Source organism: Strix aluco, chromosome 16 (genome assembly GCF_031877795.1).
Source record: "Strix aluco isolate bStrAlu1 chromosome 16, bStrAlu1.hap1, whole genome shotgun sequence".
Taxonomy (NCBI): Eukaryota; Metazoa; Chordata; class Aves; order Strigiformes; family Strigidae; genus Strix; species Strix aluco.
The window spans coordinates 10,351,915-10,377,542 of NC_133946.1; the positions used below are offsets into that span (position 1 = coordinate 10,351,915).

The following is a 25,628-nucleotide window of genomic DNA, read 5'->3' on the forward strand; positions in this document are numbered from 1 at the left end:
GTTGGCAAGGTTTCTTCCAATAAACCAGCATGGATTCATTTTGCTTATAGGATGATTTTGCAAAGGGTGGTGCACAATGGAAGTCGAGACAGGCTTACGTGCACAAATTTATGATGTTTTTTAGCTGAATCCACAATTTATGGCATACATGGATCTCAAAGCTATTTTAGGGGGGAAGAAAACAACCAAAAAATCCAACCCAATGCAAAAAACCCGAACAAATAAAACCAAACCAAATCAAAAAACCCACAACCTAAACAAGGAGAGAAAGAGAGAGGAAAAAAGGGAGAAGGAAAACCATCTTCCTGTTAGCAAGCGAGGAACAGAAGCAATGGGATCTTCCTGACAACTCTCCTCTTCTGGACATCCTCTCCGGTGAGCAGGGAGTCCACAGACCAGTTTTCCAACAGTAACAACACAGTTTTCATCAAAATGCACTTAAACTCATTACTGGTTGCTCCTGCCTGCGATGATGTTAGCACTGACCGGAGCACACTGGATGAGGTGCAGGAATTGCATGTTCCATGCACATGTAATGTACAAGTAATATTTATTGGATATGTAAATTATTGATCTACTGTATTATCCGGTAGGCTCTAACATTCTAAACTAAAAGCTACAAGGCAAAGGGTAAGAAAGTAGGATAAGAAAGGATGATTCACTTACCCAAGGCAATTAATTTTTAGGAGAAACCAGACATAACAGACAGAAAAACACATCAGTATGCAACTGTGCAAGGCCCTGAGGATAAAGGCACTTGGCTACCACAGTGAAAGCACCAGGACAGCAGCCTCCAGGTGTGTGGTTGCAAGGGAAAGGCAGGCTATAGTGGGAACACTCAGCATTACAAAGGTCAAAGCATCCAAGGTGCTATACAGACATGTCTACAGGATTAAAATCCTGAAATTCAAAGAGGTCAGCACAGAAAGTGTCATGGTAAACTTCTCATTACAAGCAATGAGCTTCAGGTCCACCTTAATGTAGCGTCTTGCTGACATTTATTATTATCCTTGTCAGAGGTCTATTTTGAACCAAACTAAATAAAACCAGCAAGTCTTAGGAAAACATTCCTTTCATTTCTGACTTTCGTCAACCCACGCCACAGGAAAAGACTGTTTAATAGGCTGAAGTCCTTGTGCAGGAATAAGACTAGGCAGAAGCAGAGGAAACCGATAGCATGCCTTGGCACAGAGGCAGCACAGAGTGATTCTCACTGCTACAGAAGTGGTGTAGGATCTTCCACTTTGATCTGCGTTCCTGTTGCCTGCGTAGGGAGCATGGGTGGAGAAAAGGAGAGGAGCAAGAAATTTTTAGGTATTCACTGTTGTCAGCTCCTTCAGGCTAATGGCAGCAGGCAAAAACAGAGCACCCTTGTCTGTGCCTGCTCTAAACTATGGCTGGGGCTGGACAGAAGCACAACTGCACCAGGACTGGAGGCATTTCTCGCTTTCACTGAAAAAGGTGGTCTCTCATCCCACGCATAAGCTCCCTCCTTCAACAAGAAGATACAAGAGTTGGTTAGAGAGCAAATAAGCATCGTGAATTAAAACATCTGCTGGTTAATCACAGGGGTTGCTTCCCCTGCTTTTCCAGACCAGGTCGGAACACAGTGCTAATGAAAGTCGAGACAAATAAAGGGCTGAGCTACTGGAAGCCAGTGTTGCTCCAATCCTAAAATCTGATCATGCAACAGAATGCTGTAACTTAGAGGGTGCTGCCTGTACCCTAAAACATTTGTATATGAAATTTGCCTAGAATCAGTCAGTGCCTCTACATAAAGGATTAATAAGCCTTCCACTTATTAATGCAAGAAAAGGTATCTATCACCAGGAAAGCTGTGGGTCACAACCACCTTGCCCTGGAGAGCAGCCAGACACCTTCAGACATGGAAAGACAGCAGTGAAAACGCTGTTCCATTGTTTTTGCCCTTGCACTGCAACACCTTGCATAACCTAATGACAGGGATTATTTTAACATAAAATGCCCCACAGCAAAGAAAAGATGGAACTGTCCCACCTGTTTCATAAAAGCATTGCCCTAAGCAAGAGATCTCTAGCTGAGCTTGCTGTCAAACAGCTCTCCCTGTGCCAAAAGACAACTGTTAGGTCTGACAGCCACTGAGTCAGTAACTCAGTAAACCAATGCTAATTTCAGACAGAACACCAAAATCCTCTTTCTAAGCCCAACACTAAGAAGTAAGGTGAGAATTCTGGAGGAAAAAAAAAAAGGGGGGGGGGAGGAGGAAAAAGGGCAAAAGAGAAGGGGGAAAAGAGAAGGGGCAAGGAAAAAAGGAAAAAGGGAAATAAGGGGGGGAAGGGGAAGGAAAAGGGGGGGAAGGAAAAGGGAGGGAAGGAAAAAGAGGAAAAAGGGGGAAAAGAGGGAAAAGGGGGAAGTGGAAAAAGAGGAAAAAAGGGGAAAAGAGGGGAAAAGAGGGGAAAGGAAGGGGGGGAATAAAAAGAAGGGGGAAAAAGGGGGGGAGGGGGAAGGGAAAAGGGGGGAAACTTTATAAAGCAGGAGCCAAAATCCTGAAGCGAAGAAGCTGGGAGAGAGGAGGCGCGACAGGGGTGCCCGCAGGTCCCGTCCCACGGCCCGGCCTGGCCGGCTGCCGGCTCCCGGCTTCGAAAGATCGCGCCGGGCCAATGGCAGAGCCCGGCCGGGCGGCGGCAGCGCCGGGATTGGTGCCGGGGCTCTGCTGATCCCGGTGGAAACCTCGCCGGTACTGAATGGAGGAGGATGCTGGCGGGGGGAGGATGCTGGGGGGGGGGGTGGGGGGGTGTGAAAGGGGCCGAGCTTCCCACAAAACAGGGCTGTGTGCGAGGAGAAAGTGGCTCAGTGCGGGGAAAACCAGCCTAGGGGGCACTTCCGAGCAAGCGGGGAGAGCGCAAGGGCCGGGCAGCGAGAGACAAAGAGAAGGGAGGACATGAGCGAAGGCAGAGGGAGAGAACAGGGGATCAGCTGAGTTAAATCACGCAAGAAAAAGCTCTTTCCCCCGCCGGCTCAGCCCTAAGAAGCGCAGGGAGAGATTCACACATACACCCCCCCCCGCCTCTTTGGGCAAGAAGACAAAGAAGCGGCCCCATGGGGAAAGGGGGTGAGAAAGGAGGGGAGTCGGGGGAGCCGGAGGCGCAGATCCGCTTCTACACCTGGGAGGAGATCCAGAAGCACAACCTGAGGACCGACAAGTGGCTGGTGATAGAGCGAAAGGTTTATAATGTCACCAAGTGGGCAAACAGACACCCGGGGGGTCACCGAGTGATCAGCCACTGCGCCGGCGAAGATGCCACGGTAAGGACCCACGCCCAGACACACGCGGCTGCCCCCCGGCTCTCGCCAGCAACCCCTGCCAGGTCCTTCCCGGTGGTTACTGAGAAGTGAGCCAGGTTTTGTGCAGCCAAGCTGTCTGCCTCTCTTCCCCCATCTCTCTAACACCTGCTGAGCACCCAGCTCAGCTCTATCGCTGTTTTGTGGGAGCGAAAAGGTTGGTCCCAATCGATGCATCTCCTTGGCGATCAACTCCGTTGAGCCATGGCAATTCGCAGCCTCTGGAAGATTGGTCGGTAGAGATTGCTCGGCTCTGCTTAAGTCCTACTGTCTTGTCTTTGTGTCTTGTTTGTGTCGTGCCTGGAGCTCTGAATTCATGAGCAAAGAGTCCCAAGTCTTCCCCTCTTCAGTGTGTAGCTTATGACATGCAGAGTCACAGCAGCCAAGCACAAGAAAGGGTTAATGAGAGGCCAGTCTGTGTTTCAAAGTTGCTTCTGTGAGGAGGGTGAGCTTGAGGCTTTAAAACAAGGAGCTTTTTAGCGTTTTTCAGGAGAGAATTCGCTAGAGAATTTAGTTACAGGTTTCCACAGAAAAGGAAAAAAAAAAAAAAAAAGAAAACCATTTGCTGCTGCTACAGCTGCTCCTTCACTTCATAGCTGGATTCAGCTACCTCTCATGTTTCAGCAACATTAAAAAAACCAACCCAAAACAAACAAACAAACAAAAACCCTTGAAAAATGAACAAATTGCCTCAGAAACAGCTGTCTGCAGTTTCCCTCAAAGCCACCTTCTTCAGAAGTGCATCCAGAGAGCATGTTCTCTCCCCAGGGCATTAGCCCATAGTTAATAAAATTTAAACTGCCTCAGAGCTTTCCCGAATATGTGCATGGTGCATGGTAAGCGGCAGGAGAGACCAAGCTGTAATATTAACTGTTCGTCTCCCACGGCTCTTAACACCTTAGCAAGGAGGAGGCTCTGTGTGTGACAGAATTAATTGGCAAGAATTTCTGACCTTTCCGTCAGTCTCCATTTGCCTATTTGCCTGTTGTCCGTGGTTATCTTCCATTCTTTTCCTTGAAGCACTGAGATGTGCTTTGGTGTTCCTGTCCCCTTCCAATAAATCCTCTGAATGAATAGCTTTCTCCCGCAAAAAGATGGACCAGGTTTTACTTTCAGCTGCTTAAAGCAGGCCTGCTGAAACCTGAGGAGTTTGACTCCTATTCCCAAGAATTTAACTCCAATATCTCCACTAGAAACCAAAAAGCATCTGCTATTGTGTTTGTCTCAGTCCTTACAAGGGAGACTGAAGCACAGGTTTGTGATTTTACTACTGCTGGTCCTCCTCCCACCTCCCCAGGGTACATTGCATCCCACTATACTCAGAGCACGCTCCATGAAGGCATGGTCTTAAGAATGCTCTGAAATTGTTCATCACTGCTCTGAGCACTAAACCAGAATTGGCATCTGGTTTCCAGCTTCCCTGTGGTGAATAACAGTTTACTGCTAAAAAAACCTCTCTCTCATTCAGCCTGAGAAAGCCTTGGCCTTGACCCTGTCAAGGCTTAACTAACAGGTTTCATTCTGTGTTGCAAGATACCACAACTGGAAGACTTTAGAAGGAGGAAAAGGCAATGATAAAAATTCAGTTTAACGTGTTTACATTCCTAGTTCGTACATGGTTTCCATCTTTCTCAGATTCTCCTTAGCACCACATGTAGTTAGGACCTCCAGCCCAGCAAACATGCCCCAAAGGAACCTCAGCATCTTGTCCATTTACCTTGGACCAATCCTTGAGAGGGTCATGTGTATCCAGCTACCACAAGCTGCCTGCTGACGTACTCACTGAACTCCACATCTGTGCCAGGCTGCTCTAAAGTTACCCTGCTTGGGGATGTGTGAGCTAATTCCTCTCAGGATGCTCACACGACAGCTAACTGAGAAGCTTCCACGGGAGCTGTTATGTTCAGCGTGCTAATGCCAGTCAGGTTAGGAGAGCCCAGGCTAGCTTAGGCACAAATTTCCCCTACAGGTAGTAACAACACTGAGTGTTTCATTTATTTTAGGCCATACTTTCACATGCTGAGACAGCATACTAGTCTGGGACAGCCTGTTCTGGTACCATCACATCAAGCACAGTTGTCTTCAGAAAATGAAAGCAAGAGTATAGGAAGGCACCTTACGGTCTCTGTTTCAGAGATGTTCAAGGATGTGAAAAAACATCCTTGTCCTGACTGCACTGAGCACTTCAAATGCTCAAGTACAGTTCATACCTCAATAATACGAAGATTTTTTTCAGCAAAAGCATCTGGAATCATTCCCACTTGCCCACTTCCCATAAGACACTTCAGCTTATTTAGCCAGTAGACCGCAAAGTTGGGAGGTCAGGTGTAAATACCACATGGCACTTCCCTGAGACTACCTTTTGCCTTTTGCTTTTTATCTCTAGTACAGAACTGAGGACAATTCCAAAATTCAGGTAGTATCTTACATTCAGGACCTATTAGTAAAGGAGATGCATGAGATATAGCTAATAAAAAAGCACTCCTTCCACCACTGTAGCTTTCTGTCTGATGATGGTAAGAGTAATCAGGAGATTATGTTCTCCCTCCTGCTTGGAGGCTACACTGAAAAACCCATTCTCTACACCTGCCAATGACATATATATGTTTTACTTCACAGTGAAGGTAAAACTTTCCTGCTGCCAGAACTTCCTTCATGGCATAGGCTTGCGATAGCAGTGAAGTGGAAGCTAGGTCGTGTAGTTTTGCATAACAACTGTACTTTGACGTGCATGATTGCATTTCTGACCAGTTCCAACCTTTACTTTTCACCCCATCCAGACAGAAGTGAGGCTATTAAATTCAGAGGCAGAGGAGAACTCTCCCTGGAAAAGTCATCACAGAGCATTTATAAGCATGTTAAGACGACAGCCAGGCTACGGCCAGGGAAGCCCCAGGTAGACAAAAATACCTTCTAGGTGGTCAGCCAGAAGCTGCTGTTCTGAGTCACCCCCCAACTAATACAACACAAATCAGCGAGCTCTCCAGCACGGTGATCAGGTGGTACCCGGTCAGACCCCCAAAGACTTTTTTCTCCCCATTAGTCTAAATAATATTGAGTCAACATTCCTTAATGCTTCTTATGTGTTTACCCTCTCCCTCTTTCCCCTTCTTCCCCTTTTTTCACCCCAAAATTGCAAAACCTTGCAGCAGGTACAGTCAGCTATTCACTTCCCCACTCATTCTGCTCTTCCCTCCTCTTCCACATCATCTGCAAATTGTACCAGGGAAGGAAACTGCAACCAGACAGTGACACATTAATGGGTCCAAGAGCAGCAAAACCTACAGTAACTGAATCACCGGTAAAAAAGGCTCAAGGCTGGTCTGCCACCAGTTGTAACCTTGGGCAAGTCAGTCCTCTAGTGTATCATCCCCTCTGTAGAAGGCAGAGGACAGTATTTCTTAACCTCGGGCTGTGGGGATAACACCAGCAAGGGTGAAATATCCAGAAATTATGGCAAAGTGAATCAGATTCCTCAAAGTAGAGAAGAAAGCTGATGATTCAAGACAACTATTTCTTTGCATGGGAAACTCCAAACTGTCTGCAGCACAGGGCTGTAGAAACAGCTTTGCTGGCCGTAGAGTTCTACCTTCATTTTGGCACCAATAAAATAACACCAGTGGCTAACCCAGTGCAGTCAAAAAGCCCTGGTCTTAGTCCTCCTGGACCTGGACAGATTGATCCAAACTTCCCCCTGTGGTAACAGGGATCACTTTGTCCCTGACATTGGTTACAAAAGGGGATAGTCTGGGTTCTAGCATGAGAGCTGAGCTGAGAGTAACGATGGAATTCTGGTGCTTTACAGCAAAAGTGCACCTCAGTTTCATTCCTGGCATTTCGGTTTGCCTCCCCCATTGAAATGACTTTTTTTTTTTCCCCCTCTCCTTACTTCTTCTTCCATAGACTCTGGCATTTTATGGCTTTTATAATCTTTAAATCATTCCACAGAGTTTTCTCTCTCTCCTGCGCACCTGTACCTAGCCCTTCTCTCCCCCCAGCCCCCTACCAGTGCTGCATCTCTAACTTCTCATATATCATGTCTTTAACTTCCAAGTTAAATGGCTCTGATCAGCTTTCACTCTCCCTCCTTATATACCTCCCACAGCAAAACTTCTATAGTCAGGAGTATACTTCTATAGCCTCAGGAGTATATGCGATAGGATTTTTTTCACAAGTTTCATCAACATTGAGTTTCATCCCTCAATTAGATTCTGTTGCGGAAACTTAACAAGCTATTTATGTCTATTGTCACATGTTGGAGAGACTTCAGTAAAATGTACCCAACATTCAAGGCAGATACTGAGTAGAAAATATACAAGCAGTTTTGCAAAATATTAATGGGCCTCTTATAGGGACAAGCAGGCGTGTACCACAGCACAGTAGATATGACAGGTCTTATCACATGTATTGATAACTATAATCTCTTCAAGACTTTGCTTTTTGGTGTAGATCCCTTTTTGAACGGGGTCCTAGCCACTGCAAAGCTTGACAGCAAGCACTTGACAGCAGTTGCTTAAGGTTCTGGTATACAACCAAGTTTTTGGTTTGGTTCCTTTCTAAGACATTTTACTTGGACTTGCATGGAGATGGAATTGCCTATATGTATAGAATATGGTTCTAGAATACAGAAGAGTTAAGGCAGCATTCAGTTAGTCATCTTACAGAACAAAAAGAGAAAGACAGTCTCCAATGCCTGACTCAATGAAGAGTCACCACGTTTTCCTCAGCTGTGTTAGTGCTGAGATCTACAGGTCTGGCCAAAACATCCAGTAATATTTTCTGTGTCTGCAGTCATGTCCTGGTTCAGTCACCACAGTCACCTCCCCTCTTGAATTGCCTCCAAGCAGCAGACTTTCAAAGGGTATTTATATCCTAGTGGGGATTTGCACAAATTCCTCTCTGCCTACCTTCTGAGGGAATTAACAGGATTTAGGTATTTAGTTGCTTAGAAAAAATTTCTTGAGGTGCCTTTCACCATATGTCTAAACAGCATCCCAGATCTCACCATGCGCTTCTTACTAAATAAGCAAACTCATCAGCCTCTAGTACTGCACTGAACAACCATCACAGAGGTGGAAGTCAGTCTGGCACCCCTCTTTCACAGTAACGTGGGGGGGCACTGCATAGGAGGACAGTGCTGGAGGGGGATAGAAATGACACAATGAGTAGGAAGCAACAGCTTACTCCTGAGTCTCACACAATTACTCGTATGTCTACTCCAGGATGCATTCCAGGCCTTCCACATCAATCCCACCTTGGTGCAAAAGTTTCTCAAGCCGTTACTTATTGGAGAACTTGCTCCAGGGGAACCTAGTCAGGACCGAGATAAAAACGTGAGTATTTGTTTCCGAGCTGGGCTTTATGATGGGTGTGTTCTATCATTTCTTTCCTCTCGGGGTGTCCTCCAGGTCAGATTATAAAGGTCTCTTCACTACAGGGGGAGAAAAGTGCTCAGTGGCTGAACATCTCCGTGGAGCAATGTGCGCATCCCAGTATAGATTAAAACGTGTGAGAGGGAGGCGACACATTCAGACGGGCAGTACAAGCCTTTCCTTTCCCTCAGAGCCACCAACAGCTCTGTCTGTGGTAATCATGTCCCGTTTCTAGCAACACATTCCAGGTGCCCAGGCTGGACTGATCCCACACGGGAGGGAAATGTGAACTGGAAAATGTGCACCAGCTCTTGTGACTGGTGTCCCTTCTGCTATTCCTTTTCTGGTGACCAAGCCCTAAAACATATGTCATCACTGGCCTGTTATGGGGGAAGTGGGGAAAAGAAGTCTGAAGAGACTTCTTTGAAGAAGTCTCAAAAGACTTCCAAACAAGTTGCTCACCACCTCAACAAGACTTCACTCCCTTTCACTGTTTGTTCTGTCACTCCCTTTGACAGATTACTCCCAGGGAAGTATCTCTTTGAGACTCAAACTGGCTTATCCCACTGAGCCCAGTACCAGCAAAGCTCTGGAGAGCAGCTGCATTTGTGCCACGCATGGCACGAGCAGTAGGCACTGATGGGTGAGGTGACAAGATGTCTCATTTTGGTAGCTGTTCTTAAGCAGCAGCAACCCAGCAAGTACCTTTTCCACCCACCCTGCATCCTCAGGGCAGCTCTATCCCTCCCAGACAGTTCATTCATTATTCAGGCGCAGTGCATGGCATGACTAGCTCTTGCCACGAAACTCAATCCTGTCCCGTTGTTTGTGACAGGCCATGATTATGATACATCTGTATCACCCACAATAGAAGAGACAATGCAAACCTGCATTAGCTCAGGAATGCTCTTCATGAGTGATTGCACAGTAGCTGACCCACATATTAAATAGATGACAGGAACTCTGATATTGGGTGCTCCTCATCAGAGCTCTGGAATTATGCATAAGTAATAGGACTGAAATATCTCCTCCTCCAGCTGCCTCTTTAATACTTGTAAAGCTCATTCAGACGAGAGTCATCAGCTGATGTAACTCTCAACAGAGCCAGGTAGTGCTGCTGATTCACAGCAGCAGGCTTGAATTACTCTCCTAGCTCAAGGTGCAAAAGGTCAGGACATGGGCTCAGACCAGCCAGGATGTTTATTCATAGGAAAGTGTGATGAAAAGCCAGAAAACAGGGTGAATATGGAGGCAGGTCCTTCCTCACTTCTGGAGTAGCCAACCAGTGCAAGAAACAGCCAGGGTCCTTAGGATGGAACTTGGCCTTCCTTCCCCAGACACATTCAGACTTAGTTATAAGCTGCATACTGTGCCTTGCATGTCTATTTTGCAGTCCCAGCTGGTGGAGGATTTCCGGACCCTGAGGAAGACAGCAGAGGACATGAACTTGTTCAGAGCAAATCCTTTGTTCTTCTCTCTTTACTTGGGCCATATTATTGCAATGGAAGTTTTGGCTTGGTTAATGGTTTCATACTTCGGTACTGGCTGGATCACAACTCTCATCCTTGCCTGCGTCCTTACAACTTCCCAGGTGAGAAGCAGTAGGCATAGCATCCTGGCTACACAAATCACTCAGGAGAAGGCCAGTGTGCACTGAACTTTTCATATTAGATAAATTAACAGTGCAAAATATTCACACCAGTGAAAAACATTCACAACACACCTAAGACTGTGGTGCCTTCTGGCCACCCCTACTTGCTGCTGATTGTGGCTCACACATTTTTCTCGTCTCTTTGGCCTTTCTTTCCAAATGTTGGTGGACTTGGTAGTGTTAGGTTTACGGTTGGACTTGATGATCATAAGGGTCTTTTCCAACGTAAATGATTCTATGATTCTATGTTCCCCTCCAGAATGAAACCAGAGATGTTCACCTTCTCACTTCAATTAATCCCCTCTCTTCCTCACACTCACAACTTGCCTTCTATGTCCATTTCCTTTTGTGCTTAACTCTGACTTCAAACAGCTTCCTAACTATTTGATTTCCCTTCACCTCAGGCCCAGGCAGGGTGGCTGCAACATGATTTTGGACACCTCTCTGTCTTTAAGAAGTCTTCCTGGAACCACATTGTCCACAAGTTTATCATTGGACACCTGAAGGTAAAGGACATTACGGACCCGGGGTACTGTGGAAACAACTGCAGCCACTTTGACTACGTTAAAGCAGGGAACTGCAGCTCTAAGCCTTTCCACAGTGAGCAGATGCACAGAGAAGTTATTGACCATTGCACAGAAGAGATAAGAGACTGTATCATAGCTGATACAGACCACAGTAGTTCCACAAGCCTCAGTGGAACCACACCAAGTTATAGCGGCTGAGGACAAAGCTTATTAAATTGCATAAAACCCTATTTTAACATCCTGTCATATTTTAAGCACGCACTCCACTAAGGCATAATAGTTTTCAAATGTCCCATCCTCCTACATCCCATCCATTCAAGATGCCTTCAGAACTTCTATCCTGGGCAGTCCAGGAATTTCAGCACCCACCTGCAGTAGGAACTTATAGAGGGTGGGACATAGCTTTGCCCATTCTCACAAACTCACCTTGTCTTGCCTGGTTCCTCACAGGCAGTATAAGTGGTGGACTTGGTAGTGTTAGGTTAATGGTTGGACTTGATGATCTTAAAGGTCTTTTCCAACCTAAGTGATTCTATGATTCCATGATTCAGCTTCACACGTGGGAAGCCATGGTGACACACGACTCAGAGTATATTTATTCCCTGTTCTTTCAATGTGGATGATCCTTAGCGAGGGCAAAGCAGCCCTCTGAAACCAGCAGTCTCACAGCAGCTGACAGCTGAGCCACTTCCTGCTTATTGCTATTTCAAAAGTTTGGCCATAATCTGAGTTGTACTATGTTGGTTTATATAAATGAATGGGTAATCCTACCATTAGAGGAACTGTAGTTTCCCACAGATGAACTCCTCGTTCTTGTATCTGCCCAGGGTGCCTCTGCAAACTGGTGGAACCATCGTCACTTCCAACACCATGCCAAGCCCAACATATTCAAGAAGGACCCAGACGTGAACATGCTGCATATTTTTGTCCTCGGAGATACGCAGCCTGTTGAGGTAAGGCAAAGTGGGTAAAACGTGGAAAACCATTATCCTAAAGGGCTTCAGAGAATGCTTGTGCAAAACCAGGAGTTGGCCGGTATTGGTAGACATGACTTACACAGTCAAGACTTCCAGGAATGCTAAAAAAGGGAAATGTTTCATCCAGGGATTTAATCTGACTGTGTTGTCTGACAGGAGTTTGGCCATCACATCCTCCCTAACCTTGGACTGAAGAGCGACACTGACTATATAATTCACTATCCATTTCCCATACTGTCCACAGGAGAAAGTGTTTTGGGGTAGCTTGGGAAAAGCAATGAAGGTGGGATGGGAAATTAAGTAGAAAGCCATTAAAGACAACTTCATCCTGTTGGCTTGAAATATCAACATGAGGGGAAAATATGGTGTTCCTCAGTACTTCATCAAGAACATTTAAAAAAATGATCTTCCATTTCCACAGAAAATATCTTCCCGTATTAGTCAGCGCAGCTGTGCACCAGACAATCTGTACAAGGTCCTCTCCACTGAAGCCTTTGCCATGCAGTTGAAGGGATACTGCTTGCATAAGCAATACTTCCTTACTTTCTTACATTAACTACATGCTGCACATAAAATAACAGGCTATGTTAAGGGATTTTAATTCAATCCATCCTTCTAGAGCCAAAATATTTACTGTCTACTGTATAGAAACCTACACAGAGAACTTAAACCATGTACCATTCTTGGTCATTTTTACAATGGAACAAGGATTTCTAGTTTTAAAAACAAAAAACAAACCAAAGAAAACAAACGTCTGCAGCAAGTACAACACAGGGGAACGCATTCTTAAAAAGTTCATGGTTTCTCAGCCAGCTTTTATACTATTGAGAAAGTAACTCCAGGCACATGTAGAGGACATACATACTGGTATATGGACATGTATAGAGAATGTCTTGCACACAGAATTTTCAAGAGGCAGAAGGGCTCTTATATGTGACTAAAATGAAAGCCTTCTCCTGGGGTATAAAAAAGCTATTATCTAGAAGATGTAAATCAGTATAATGCTCTTAAATGTGTAGGTACAACCCACTGGAAAATCTTGTGCCTGATAAATGGGTTTAAAAGCAGACCATGGTTCTACCCCTTAAAGGAAAAACTAAGAATGTAAACATTTATGTCAACAAGGAAAACTGGATCTCCCTCCTACAAAGTATCTGAAATATTAGGGCAGCATCAGTCTATCCCAATACTCTTTCACACTTGCATATAATGCTTTTCCAGATGATGCTAAGCACGCATCCTTTCAGAGCTCAGACCAGAGTGAATGATGTGCCTGATTTATTGGTGCTGCAAGACTTACCTTCACCGGGAAACTGCTATACTGGAAGCAAAAATGCAAGTTCACAGGCATTCATATTCTCCCTGCGTTAGCTCCTTGTGTGAACACTCCTGAAGATCAAAAAAGCCCCCTCTGTATAGCTCTGGATATTTCACTATGGAGATGAGGTTAGGAGACTGGGTGCTCTTGGCTCCCTCTTTTCACTGAAAATGGGCACCTGCAAATACACAACAACCCAAGGTCTGAACCTGTCTTTGGAGAAACTTCTCTGCATCGGCTCTCTGTAGGTGGGCTGTAGTAATGCAGGAATCAGTGCAGAACAGCTCTCAGTGACAGCACTCTACTTCCTATCACTTACATATCAGACTCATGACACATTATAGATTTATGGAATCATGCAAATGACCATTGTCTTGCACTGGCATCCCATGTAGTGACTTGCCAAAGATCAGATTTTATGCCTATCACATCTGTATTGGTAATGACGGAGATGATAGCAGCTCTTAGCACAGCCACAGGCATAGCAAAAGGTGGAGAAATGCATAAAAATGCCATCAGGCTCTCAAGTAAATAGAAATTATCTGCATATCAAGCCAGAAGAGTTTAAATACTAGTTTACACCTAGCACAATTACAAAGTCAAGATATTTAACCATACCAAACCACTTTTTATCTAGCGGTAAGAATTTAGTCAAAACTCTCCAGTCAATAAATTTGCGGAGAATCTTCTCTCACACGTGAGTGTCATAATCCAAACCTGAGCTTTCTCCTCTGTGTCCTGCAGTACGGCAAGAAGAAGCTGAAGTACCTGCCTTACAATCACCAGCATGAGTACTTCTTTCTCAGTGAGTATCTGCCCTGCACTCTTCCTTTTTCCCTGAATGTCAGTTGACCTTTCCAGCCTCTACTGCATAGCAGAGCAACTCCTTATGTCCTGCCCTTCCTCAGGACCACCAACCCCTGTGCAGGTCCCCAAAGCAGTTCAGTATATTCCTCAGTGATATCCAAGCATCTTGAATGTTGCCAGCATGGTCATGTAAAGCAAGGTAAGCAACTGAGACTGGAAAAAAATAACCTCTGTGTTAAAGGCTCCATGGCAAAAATGCATGTTGCCAGTCAGTGCTCTTTGGTAAGTCGAGATGAGTGGGTCTGCAGCAGAGCCTCCTTTCTTCACCCCCCATCACCAGCCCTCACCTCTCTCACCAGTGCTAGGCAGACCTTCCCTAGAACCAGTCCTAAATCACTGGCTCACTCATGTCACATGCCTTTCCACCCCTCTGATGGCCAAAACGTTTCCCTTTGCTTTGCAGTCTTCCCGCCTCTGCTCATCCCTGTGTATTTCCAAATCCAAATCATCTCGACCATGATCAGGCGCAGGTTCTGGGCGGTGAGTGAAATGTTCCCTCGAACTTTATCGGGTCCAGCTGGCTCATAAGAAATCACACTTGGGTAGGGAGGGAGGCCAGTGGGCAGGGATCGCCCTTTGCTGTATTAATTACCCAGCGTCCCTACCATCACCAGCAAGGACACGTTATATAAGACAGGCAAAGCAATGCCTAATGTCTTCTCTCTTTCCTAGGACCTAGCCTGGGCCATCAGCTACTACCTGCGCTACTTCATCACATACACCCCATTCTACGGCGTTCTGGGATCCCTGTCTCTCCTCACTTTTGTCAGGTAGGAGATAAAGGGCATCCCCACTGCTCTCCCCTCCCTCCAGTGCCAGATGAACCAAGCCTCAGCTCTGCTGTGCCCCACCAGCCTTTCTTATTTAGATTATCTGCAGTCATTGACCTCACTGTGTGTTATTTTGGCTGTTCCCACTGCTTCACTTTCCACTCACCATCTCCCAATTCTACCTCCCCGCAGCAGAGCTGGTTCTGGTGCTCAGCATCTTACCCTGCCCCTGTGATGTTCCAGCCAGGATTCTCCTTTCTTTCCTTGTTCCCCGGTCTCACACGCTGCCTGCTCCCAACACATCTATGCACTTTTTCCACTTTAGTCAAGTGTCACTGGCTAGTACCAAAGGATGGCATTTGGTCCCACAGGAAGCGTTAATTTTAGGAAAACATTTCATCACAGTGAAAAACATTTTATAAAAAAAAAATTTTTGAGTAAAAAGAAATGGCAACAGATGTACAAAAACCTTCACAATATTAGAAATTTTACCTCCACAAAATTTAATGTCACTGTTCATGACTTCAGTTTTCATAGTTTCAAAACACTTTGGACCTAAGGAAAAGAGGAGATTCACAAAACATGCATTTGTGTAAGTGCCTAGCCAAGCTAAAAAATATCAAGCTGAAAAATGTAGGACAACCGACCCATTATTTCCAAAACTTCTGTATTTTGATTAAGCTAAAAGTGCAAGAAGAAAGGCAAAATTACAAATTCAGATCACCTGCTCTTTCAGAAAACAAGCCTAAAGACTAGAACAAGGACACTTCTGGACAACTACCTTGTCAACATACATCTAAGTCTCAGCATAGAGAAACTACTTTGGGTAAAGAGAAGAAAGTGCATTTCTGTAGACTACTGTACAGGTGCTAAAAATGCAGTTATACACCATAAGCAGTAATCAAGGCACTCTAATGCGATCCCCAGCCCAGGGCAGAGCTGAGACATGGCAAAGGTACCGAGAGAGCAAAGGGAAGCTGGGAGCTCCAGTGTGCTGAGCTTGACACCCAGAAAGCTAAAACCAACGGGAGGTGAACTTTGAAATTAACGTATATCCTTCAAGCAAGGGGAAAGATGAAAGCAGTTCTGAGAATTTTTAAATCAAAGCTTTTTTTTCCCAGGAAGTTAGATCATCTTTATTTATCGAAAGGCAAAAGTAGTATGAGAGATCAATCCACTTCTGAGGAAGAGGGAGAGGAATAGCCCAATAGAATGTCCTGCTTGTTTTAATCATAATTGCGTTAGTCCCAGAGGTATAAAGAGGGGAAGGAAAATTCATCACAGAAGTGATTCTCTCTGGTTTCCATAGAAAGAAGAGGTATTTAGTTCAATACCTCAGAGAAATACTTTCCTCCCAGGTTGTGTCTCCTGCCGCTCTCTGTAAACCCCACTCTATTTCCCTCATATCCCGATCTGCTATATAAATTGTCATGCTTTTTGCCTGTTTGGTTTTGAAGGTTTCTGGAGAGTCACTGGTTTGTGTGGGTCACCCAGATGAATCACATTCCAATGGAAATTGATTGTGAGAAGCACAGAGACTGGCTTAGCTCTCAGGTAACTGGGAGGGGAAAGAATACCCCTGACTCACCCCAAAATGAATTTATTCAAAGAGCAGATGGGTCACCACTATCCCCAGGTACTAGTATATGGTCTCTGCCCATGACCCCTCCCATAAAAATGTTCTCCCCAGAGCCAGCAGTGCTGAGTCAAGCCATGGAAGTCCAATCTTCTGTAATTAATTTGACAATCAAAAGCTTCCTTCAGATTTGAGGCAGTATCAGGTTCAAGAAGAATGATTTGGCTTTCCTGGGCTGTGTATTTTGGCATATGCCTATGCGCAAATAGAAAAGCCCTGATGAAAATCAAAGCTGAAGAGAGCTCAATATGTTTCTAAAGTTTATATTTCAGCAATAAGGACTGAAATGAAAATCAGCTGCTTTCTACATCTTTTTAACTCCTGGTCAGACAAATCCACCCTGCTGAAAGGATACCTCTTACTTACAGTGGTCCAAGCCCTATTCAGACCTAGAGGATAATAAGAGCAACTTTGACACTGGCTGTATGAATCTGGTATGACTTACCTGAGAGAAGAAAGCATCTCATGTGTTAATTAGTATCTGTAGTTGTTAATGGGGCCTTGAAGGTGAGATGTCAATGTCTGACAGCCAATTTCTCTCTCTCATGCTAAAAACACTAAAAAAAAAAAGTGCCAAAAGTACTGTTCAGGAAAGCACCTAAGCATTTGTTTTAAATTAAGCATGTGAATAGATTCACTGAAATCATGGGAGTGTTCAGATGTTCACCTTAAGCTTTTGCTTAAGCATTTTATGCAACTGGAATTTGTAGCCAGAGAGAGATTGTGGGAGTGAGACATTTGGGGAGAGGGATAATAAGAGAGATGGGATAGAGAGAGAAAATGTATATAGGATAGAGGGAGATAAGTCTCCTTGACACTGATGTGGTTTTATAATGCATTCTGGGGAGGTGAGGACAGTATATCTCCTATGGTCACTATGTAGAAATCACAGCTTAGCCAGTTCAGAGTGTAAGAGGATTTTGAGAAAGACTACCTAATTCTACAGTCATTACTAGCAAGAGTAGCTAAGAAATATTTCCAGAATATTCACACCTTGCACTTAAGGCAAACTGGGCAATAACTAGACGGGATGGGGAAAACAGGCTGTCTGTGTCCGTGCATTTTTCCTCCCCTGCTTTCCACCTTGGTACTGTTGTTAACCATCCAATCTTCAACGGGAGAAGCAGAGATTTAGGAGTCTATACTCAGACTGATACGTGACTTGGCACGTATGTCCACAAACTGCCTCCTTATATTGTCCCTTTTACCACCGGTCAAACCTGTGGAGACACAGGCAGCACAACAGTTGACAGTAAAGCCCTGAAGGAGGATTAAAGCCCCCCTTGCTGCAACCAGCCACCTCAGCACAGCCATCTCTGCACGCTGACCACTCAGCAGTGCCATAAGACACGTATCAGCCCTGCAAGAGGAGCTTTCTTCTGATGTTAGGTGAGACTTCACTGATCTTCACAGCTGCTTTCTTGCCTTCACAGGTAGCAGCTACCTGCAATATTGAGCAGTCCTTTTTCAATGACTGGTTCACCGGGCACCTGAATTTTCAAATCGAGCACCAGTGAGTATGGACCCAGAATCGTTTGGCCATTACCAGGTTGTCACAACACGGGACTTAAGAAGAGGGAAAGTCTGCTAAAGACACATGTGGGGGATGGGGTAGGATTTTTGGAGCGCTACCACATGCCTAGGAAAGAGTCCCAGGATACTGGGAGTCATAGTCTGCTTCTACTACAGGCATGGCATCTTTCTCTCTTGCTACTAAATACTTCAGCTTTCACTCTCACAATTTTAATTTGGGGTTTAATTAGGAGTCAGCAGTATGTATCTACCAGTTAAAATGGCTATGGACTCAAATCCTAAGCTAGCTACTTGAACTTGAGTATCCATTTCAGAAATTTCCTCTCCCCTAAAGCAGTTCAGCATTTTATAGCGTGACAGCTGTGTGGGACTGTGTACGCTGCTGGGTACCAGGTTCCAGGAAAGATATTAAAACCAGGGCCATATGGAAAGTCTGTTGTCAGTGACAACAGAAAACGTAAAAGAAACAGCTTTTAGGGTAAAGCTGACTGCTTTGGAAGTCAGCTGAGGAAATCTCCATTGAACAGCACAGGGCGAGGTGATCCCAAATTCTTCTTTACCTACTTCAGTGTTCCATGAGCTTTCAGAGGTGGGAAAGGGCATCACTGGGAATTCAATTCAGAGAGAAACAATTGGTATTACCCAAAGGAAATGGGCAGCCATCTCAGCAGCTGAGGCTGTTTGTTTCCTCACTCCTGCTTCCCTCACATCGCACTTGTAGTGTCCTCTCTTGCAGGAATTGACTTTCATTGTCTTTCTTGAACACAGCTTTGTTTTAAGGCATGGCAGGAGAATCAAAGCATTCAGTTTTCACAAGGCTCCTTGAAACAGAGGACTGAAGTATGGATATCTCTCTGTGCCTCTCTTTCTTTTGTCTGCTTGTATAGCTTGAGGAGAAGGCATTAATAATTAGCCCCTATGAGGAGGCAGACAGAGATGCCCATCCCTTGGGGTTAGCCTCTAGAGTTTTCTCAGGTTTGTTTTCTCTTTCTCTGTTCAAGCCTGTTTCCAACAATGCCACGGCACAATTTCTGGAAGGTGAAACCTTTGGTGAAGTCATTATGTGCCAAGTATGGAGTCCAATACGAAGAGAAGCCTCTTGGAAAAGCATTTGTAGACATCATTGGGTAAGGTCCTTCTAGTATCATCTGCAGCTTGCAATCTGCTGTTACACAAACATCCTTTCTTTTCTAGTACAGACAATTAAGGACAACATAGACCCTTCAGAAATACCATGTCAATATGTTGTAATCTGCTGTCACTACATTAATAATCTTCCTATCGCAGTCCAAGGAGCACCTGCAGCAGTGTTGACCCACAGCAGAGATGACACAGCTTCATTGATTTAGTGGACTAATGCCAGGTGACAACAGATGGGAAGCTGCTTCACTGCATCATGGGGGAAGAAACAACTGTCCCCCAGATCAGCTTCTGCAACCAGAGCACTGCTAGCAGAGCATCGAATACTTAGCATTTAGATGGGTACTAACCTGATCTAATAGGGACCATTTTTATAATGCCCCTTTTAAATGCTATTCTGACAGCTGATGATTCTTGCGTTCGGGAGCTGGCAGCACATCTTCAGGCTGCAAAGTGAGATGAATCAAAGGGGAATGAATCAGGTTACAGCTCGTGCTGTTTCCCATTTGAGCCCTGCCAGCAGCAAAGGGCTATTCCCTATAGGCATAGTTGAAGCCTACTCTAATAGTCCTTGTCAGGCAGGCTCTGGGTTAACGTTTCTGTCTCAGTTACTCCAAGGGGAATAATTCATGACAGGGAACATGAGAAAGTATTCTGGAGGCCGGGGATCTCCACTCTCAAACCATTCGAAGCAAATGCAAATTAAAGCAGATTGGCCCCAACATGCAGAAGAGCTGAAAACTGTTTCAAAGCCTCCTTTGATCCTCTTACCCAATTAGCACAGGAAAATGCATGCACCGCTGAGACCCAGGGGTGGTGATGCCCAGCATCCCACCACACAGAGCCCACCTCCCTACACAGGCTCTCAGAAACCATCTCAGCAATTACCTGCCCTCCTGATAGAAGGATCATCTCCAGTAAACCATATAAAGCTACATTTCCAGCCTCCAGACTGCATTCTGTTTGTCAGAGGACTTTTGGGCCCAAACCAGCTCAGATCTGTCACGTAATATTTGCGGAGCTGATGCAGATAAGAAATTTCGCATGAGAATTCCCAGGGGGAAGTAGGGAAACGCCTTCCAGGTGCAACATGGTGAGCCCAAGCAGTTCTGCTCTACTGTTTATTGAGGGCCAGAAGGACTACAAACAACACAGTGGGCTCAGGTGAAGTTCTTGCTCATCTGAGCTCTTCTTGCTATATCTGCTATACTGGGGAAAGACATTCAGGGTCCTAAGGATTCATATTCTAATTCAGTAACATGATTCTTTGTAGGAAAAAAAATGACAGAGGGGAGAGTCACATGCCAAACAAACTTCTCTTCATTTTCTTTCCACAGGTCCCTAAAGAAATCTGGAGCTCTATGGCTGGATGCTTACCTCCATAAGTGAACATGAATCTTAATGGGGAGGTGTGAGTGACTGGGAGGGATGGGGGGGTGTGCGGGGGGGAAATCACACACGTGTCTTTTACTCTCAGATTTCAGTCTATGTCTACATGCACAGTTGGAAGGGAGTTTCCTGTCTTGTCAACTGCTACTGGTACGGGCTCAGACAACCTGTTTAATCCAGACAAATTTAAAATGTGCTTCAGAGGATGAAAAGCGATGCCAGTATTGCACAAAATGGAAGGTCAGGAGAGGATGGAGAGAAGGAGTGTTTAAAAAAAGGGCATTAATATCCAACCTTGACCTTTTCTTCACAAGATTCTAATTCTACCTAAACCACACAATCCCCTGATTCACAGACACATAAAAGTTGTTAGGCTTCAGTGACTATTTGCAATCCAAGGACACCCCAGTCAGTTTATGCCTCTTTCTTCTTTCCCATGTTTGTATTAAAGAGCTCAGCACAGAGTTTAATTTTGTTATCAATGAAAAAATAACACGGTCCGTGATGCCCATGACAACAGTGAGCTCAGGTGGGCAGTGATGCCCACAGGGACCGGCAGCTGCTGTACAGAGATGGGGCTTTCAGCCCTGCCCAGAGCCTCCTTTCTCTCCCTCCTTTCTTTCTTTAATCATAGCATCACTTCAGTAAAAGCTGTGATACTGATCCTGCACAACTAACGTCTAACCACCTGTCAGCAGGGTTAATATAGCTGTATTTTTATGACCAGCCCCTCTTTCCAGGGGTCTGCGGAAGATCTTTGGGCTTAAACAGCAATACGTCTCTTTTAGGAGAGGGCCTGTTTTCTCTTTAATGAGCAACAGGTCTGGCACAGCATTATGGTTGTCAGTAACTTACACAAAAGACCAAAATAAGTCACATAAGCAAAACGCACTAACTGCTCCCAAGTACTCCAGTGTAACCACAAATGGCCTTTTCACCAGAGCAGTTAGGCTGTGTGCTGCAGAAACGCATGGTTCTGCCTGTCTGCACATGCCTGGCAGAAACCAAGCTGGTTTCTGCTTGTCAGAGGCCAGGAGCCATGGTGCTATTTACCCTTCTCTTGGGAACAATCAGTGAAGAAAATGAGTTCTCCCTGCAAAAGCAGGAGCTGCCCAACCATTCGACCTGGCCCCCCAGTCCTTCAGGGAGGCAGCTGAAAACACCTGCCTGTGCTGGAGATATGAAACCTTCTGGAGAACCCTCTTACAAGTTGTCTAAAACTCTATATTCTGCCCAACACCTAATTACCAAAATCCATTAATGGCTTATCAGGAGATATGGTTGAACAGCTTCCAGTTGCTTCTCTAACAGGCAACCTGATCCCAAATAAATCAAGGGCTTTAGATTCAGTTGTAATACAACAGAAGAGATGTACCCTTGAGTTTATGATAAAGGACCATGGTTTCAAAAGCAGTCTCCAGTTCCAACAGCTGTCTCGTTGCTCACTCAAAACACACAATAGGGATACTCTCGTTATTAGGCAATGATTTTGCATGCCTCATTACTTTGCTCAGCTCTGAAACTGGATCTTCTCTATCAAATCCCTGAATGATAACAGAAGTCCCACAAACTCAGCAAGGCGCTTCCTGAACAAAGACAACTCCAAGACTGGCCAGCCACTTCAACAAATAAATTTATTCCCCCACCCCGCCCTCTTCAGTGAATAAAACAAGATTATATCCTTGCTTACAGATGAGAAATTCATAGGCAGGACTGCAACTTAAACTAGGTAATAATACTTAAGGTTTGCAAACGGCTTATTCTGGCAATACCTGAGTATCACTAGGAATGGTTAGTATGAAAAGCTACTGTCTCCAGGGTGTCTGAAGCTCAAACTGACTTTGAGCAAGTTTTCTAGTTGATTTCTAATAGCACAAACAAAGTCCTTCTGGATGCTGTAATTTCCCAGACAGGTAGTAACGAGCTAGCCTAGAATTGTGGCTAACATTGTTAAGACTGTCTTAATATGTGCATCTCTTTCTGACTCCTTGAATGTATCTCACTGTCTCTGCTCCAGCAAGGATGACCACAAGCACACAGTAGCATCAGCAGTGCAATCTTTTAAATATTCAGCTTATTTTTCTGACAGTTCATATTTTTTCAACCCCCTCCCAGTTCTTATTTCCAGAGCAAATATCTTCTCAATACAGATGCCTCTTCCTCCTTAACGCTGTCCCCTCTTCCCTCTCTTATCTTTCTTCTTTGGCAACTGCTTTTTAACACCTAGAGAAACTGCAGAAAACTGGTAGCTCAGCCTAGGTAAACAGTCCTGCTTTAGCAGCTTGGCTTCCTCTTTGCCACTGACCAGTCTACTGGAAGGACTGTTTTTCTGCTAAAAATCCAAAGTACTGCCAACACAACCACCTAACAGTGCCCAGGAGACAGCATCTACTACTGATGATGGCTGAAAAGAACTTGAAACATTCAAGGAGAACAACTATGCTGCAAGATTCTGCAGAAAAGGCCTGCTTTTAGGCAAATGGGCATTTTTTTTCCCAAGACCTTAGCACAAGATACCCAAGGGAAGAAAGGGGGAACAGGAGAGATCTTAACTCTTCCCCAGCTACCTGCTTCTTTCAGACTCTCGAAAAATTCCCTTTTCATGAAAAATGTTCAGTTGCTCCAATCTAGAAATAAAAACTGTGCAATGTTATAGTCAGAACTGATTTCCAAGCATCATGCATTGTCCTTGCTATTGCAAGAGAAAAAGGTCTGTTCTGCAAAGAGCAGGACACCAACCCTTTGTAACTAGCCATGCATTTCTCTTATTCATTGAACTTAAGTGTGCAAAAAGTTTGTCTGGTGAAACTGTAAGATGCTGGTTACTTTTCCAGGCAAAGCCTCTTTGGCTCATATAGTTTCTTCCCCTCTCTCCAAAAAATCCCAGCCCTCTATCTTGAAATTCAAGCTGTTTCATATGTGCCTTTAAGTTCTCCATCCTTTAACTGGAGCAGGTCAAATATTTCCCTGACAAAGAGCCCTGGAAGTCTGGAGTCTTGTTATAATTTTAAGTAGCACCAAAGTGTAATGAGGTTTACAGGAGATGTTCCAGAAGTTTCAGTAAAACTGCAGACTTAGGTGGATATGAAGTTCGCATGACCTTGCTTGGCTTTGTCTCTAACCTGTAGCAATCGCTCACAGATGAGCGTCCCTTTGCAGGTTACAATTAGCCATCAAAATGGTTCAAACACATAAATTTAAGCAGTTTTTCCCAGTTTTCTGAGGACTGTAACTAAGTATTTTCTCAGAAAATAATGAGGTGAAGTCTTTTACACTTTCTCTCTTGATAAAGGTCATTCATTTGCACTGTAACGAGACACAAACACACACACCAAAAAAATCTGTAAAACATGCTGGGAGGCTGCCAGGGTTTATTTAACCAGCTAAACCACATCATTGGCTACACGAGCACTTGGCAACGGAGAGAGGCCACGAGTTGGAAACACAGAGTTCGCTTCAGGGCAGATAATAGAACGGTATGCAGGAAAGGACTGGCTTTGCTTCTCTTCAATCACTTGTTAGCAGGGACTGAAGTAGAAGCTGGAGGACCAGGATGGTCAAAGACAGTTGGCAGAGTAAGGCATTAAATGAAGCAAGTGCAGCAAAGGCAAGAGAAGCTTCTGGGCAGGAGAGAGATGGGCATCTGTTTTGGGAGAAGTAGAGATGGGAGAAATGTGGGAAGGGAACCGGCTGGGGAGGATGCATGACAGAGTGGGAGGAAAAATACCAAGGGGGTGGTGAGAGGAAAAAAAAAGGCAACTTGAAATCAGGTGTCCCATATTCTTCCATTCATCGCTAGTATCTGCCTGGACAAGAGTTTATGCTAGAGACACGAGGCTATGAAGGGCAGAGCACAGGCTCAAAGGAGCCGGCAGAGGCTGGCAACATCCCTGGACATCTCGTGGTGATCTGGATCTTGCACTGAGCTCACCCTCCCCCAGCTCTGAGAGCAGGGAACAGACAGGGGTAACGACACAGCGCCCTTCGATAGAGCATTTGAGTCCCCCACAGAGCACGTACTTCTGCACACTGGCTAGATTTTCTATTTATTATTTACTGTGAGGGTGGTGAGACACTGCTATAGGTTGCCTAGAGAAGTGTTCTGAAGTAGGTTAACGCTGTAGCCTGCACCTTCAGCAACAAAAATTAACTCCACTGAAGGCCATGGGTCTGTGCCAGCTTTGTGAACTAACATGAAATCTAGCCCCATGTTTCCAGGCAGAGGCACAGGGGGAATTGGGGGACATAAACACTCAGTTTTCCTTTAAGCATGGATTTGAGGAGTCTAAGATCCGAACTGCTTACTGAAGTAGGGCTTGGGAGGCTCAGAGCACCAGCAGAGAGCCTCACCAGGATGTATCTCCAGGCACCATCATTCCTTGCTACAGGGGCTGATCATACTGGCTGGATTTTAGGTCTTCATTAGGACAAAAACATCTTTTTCTTTCTGTAACAAGTTACTGTGTCCTAGGCACGGCCTCTTCTAGTAGATGCTTTCCTAAGAAAGCCTTCCTAACAGAGCCCTAACATTTCAAATGTTTTCTAAGAGTTGTTAAAACATCAAAACCATATTCCTTATAGGACAGCTCCTGATTATTCTTTAAAGAAGCATTTCAATAACTCAAAAAGAACATTTTTTTTTCTTGTGTATTCTACTGCTCAATAAAATCATAACTATTTGTGGACCATAAAAATGTTTTATGTGTCTTTTCCAGTCACATCTAGAGTCACTGCAGTGCTCAAAGAATCTGTTCCCTCTCAGAACACCTTCTGCAATAGAAACCCATTAAGAGGTAGCATGGAGAAGCCAACTAAGCTACTGAAGACATTTCTAGGGCATAAATGTCACCATCCAGGTCTGGCTCTGAGATCAAGAACTTATGTTTAAAGTCAGAATTCTTAGAGGGTCAGGGTAGGATTAGGTATAAAGGGTGATTCAAGTCTGAATTTCAGCTTTAAATTGCTGTTCTTATTATTTCACAATCAGATTCCAGACCAAGAACTATAAGAACACAGTGGAACCAAACTCTAGAAAAGGATTTGGGATCAGACTTGATGATTATGGCTTCCCTTGTTTTGCCTAACTATGTTGGGTTTTTTTTTATAGAGGAGCTGTTAGCTAGTGAT

At 44.7% G+C, this 25,628-nt stretch overlaps 2 protein-coding genes across 13 annotated transcripts in view; one reads left to right on the plus strand and one right to left on the minus strand.

Annotated features, from left to right (window-relative positions):
* RAB3IL1 (RAB3A interacting protein like 1) overlaps positions 1 to 25,628 on the minus strand; it is a 72,521-nt gene that overhangs the window by 12,345 nt on the left and 34,548 nt on the right. For 9 of the 12 annotated variants that reach the window (XR_012625352.1, XR_012625348.1, XR_012625358.1 and 6 more), the window contains 4 exons: positions 16,885 to 16,996; positions 15,296 to 15,358; positions 13,149 to 13,344; positions 11,643 to 11,816 (listed from right to left, as the gene is read on the minus strand). The exons of 1 other annotated variant lie outside the window; for it this stretch is intronic. The gene's annotated coding sequence lies outside the window, so the exon portion shown is untranslated. Of the gene's footprint in view, positions 1 to 11,642; positions 11,817 to 13,148; positions 13,345 to 15,295; positions 15,359 to 16,884; positions 16,997 to 18,614; positions 18,698 to 25,628 lie in introns of all 12 variants that reach the window. 2 more of the 12 variants (XR_012625359.1, XR_012625360.1) reach the window with 2 other exon arrangements.
* LOC141930576 (acyl-CoA 6-desaturase-like) lies at positions 291 to 25,195 on the plus strand. Its single transcript, XM_074841616.1, has 12 exons — positions 291 to 3,285; positions 8,544 to 8,654; positions 10,087 to 10,284; positions 10,749 to 10,850; positions 11,699 to 11,824; positions 13,911 to 13,971; positions 14,437 to 14,513; positions 14,706 to 14,803; positions 16,261 to 16,357; positions 17,873 to 17,952; positions 18,974 to 19,099; positions 20,450 to 25,195. Exons 1-12 carry the CDS (start codon positions 3,079 to 3,081, stop codon positions 20,499 to 20,501), a joined length of 1,335 nt encoding a protein of 444 aa, XP_074697717.1. The 5' UTR covers positions 291 to 3,078; the 3' UTR covers positions 20,502 to 25,195.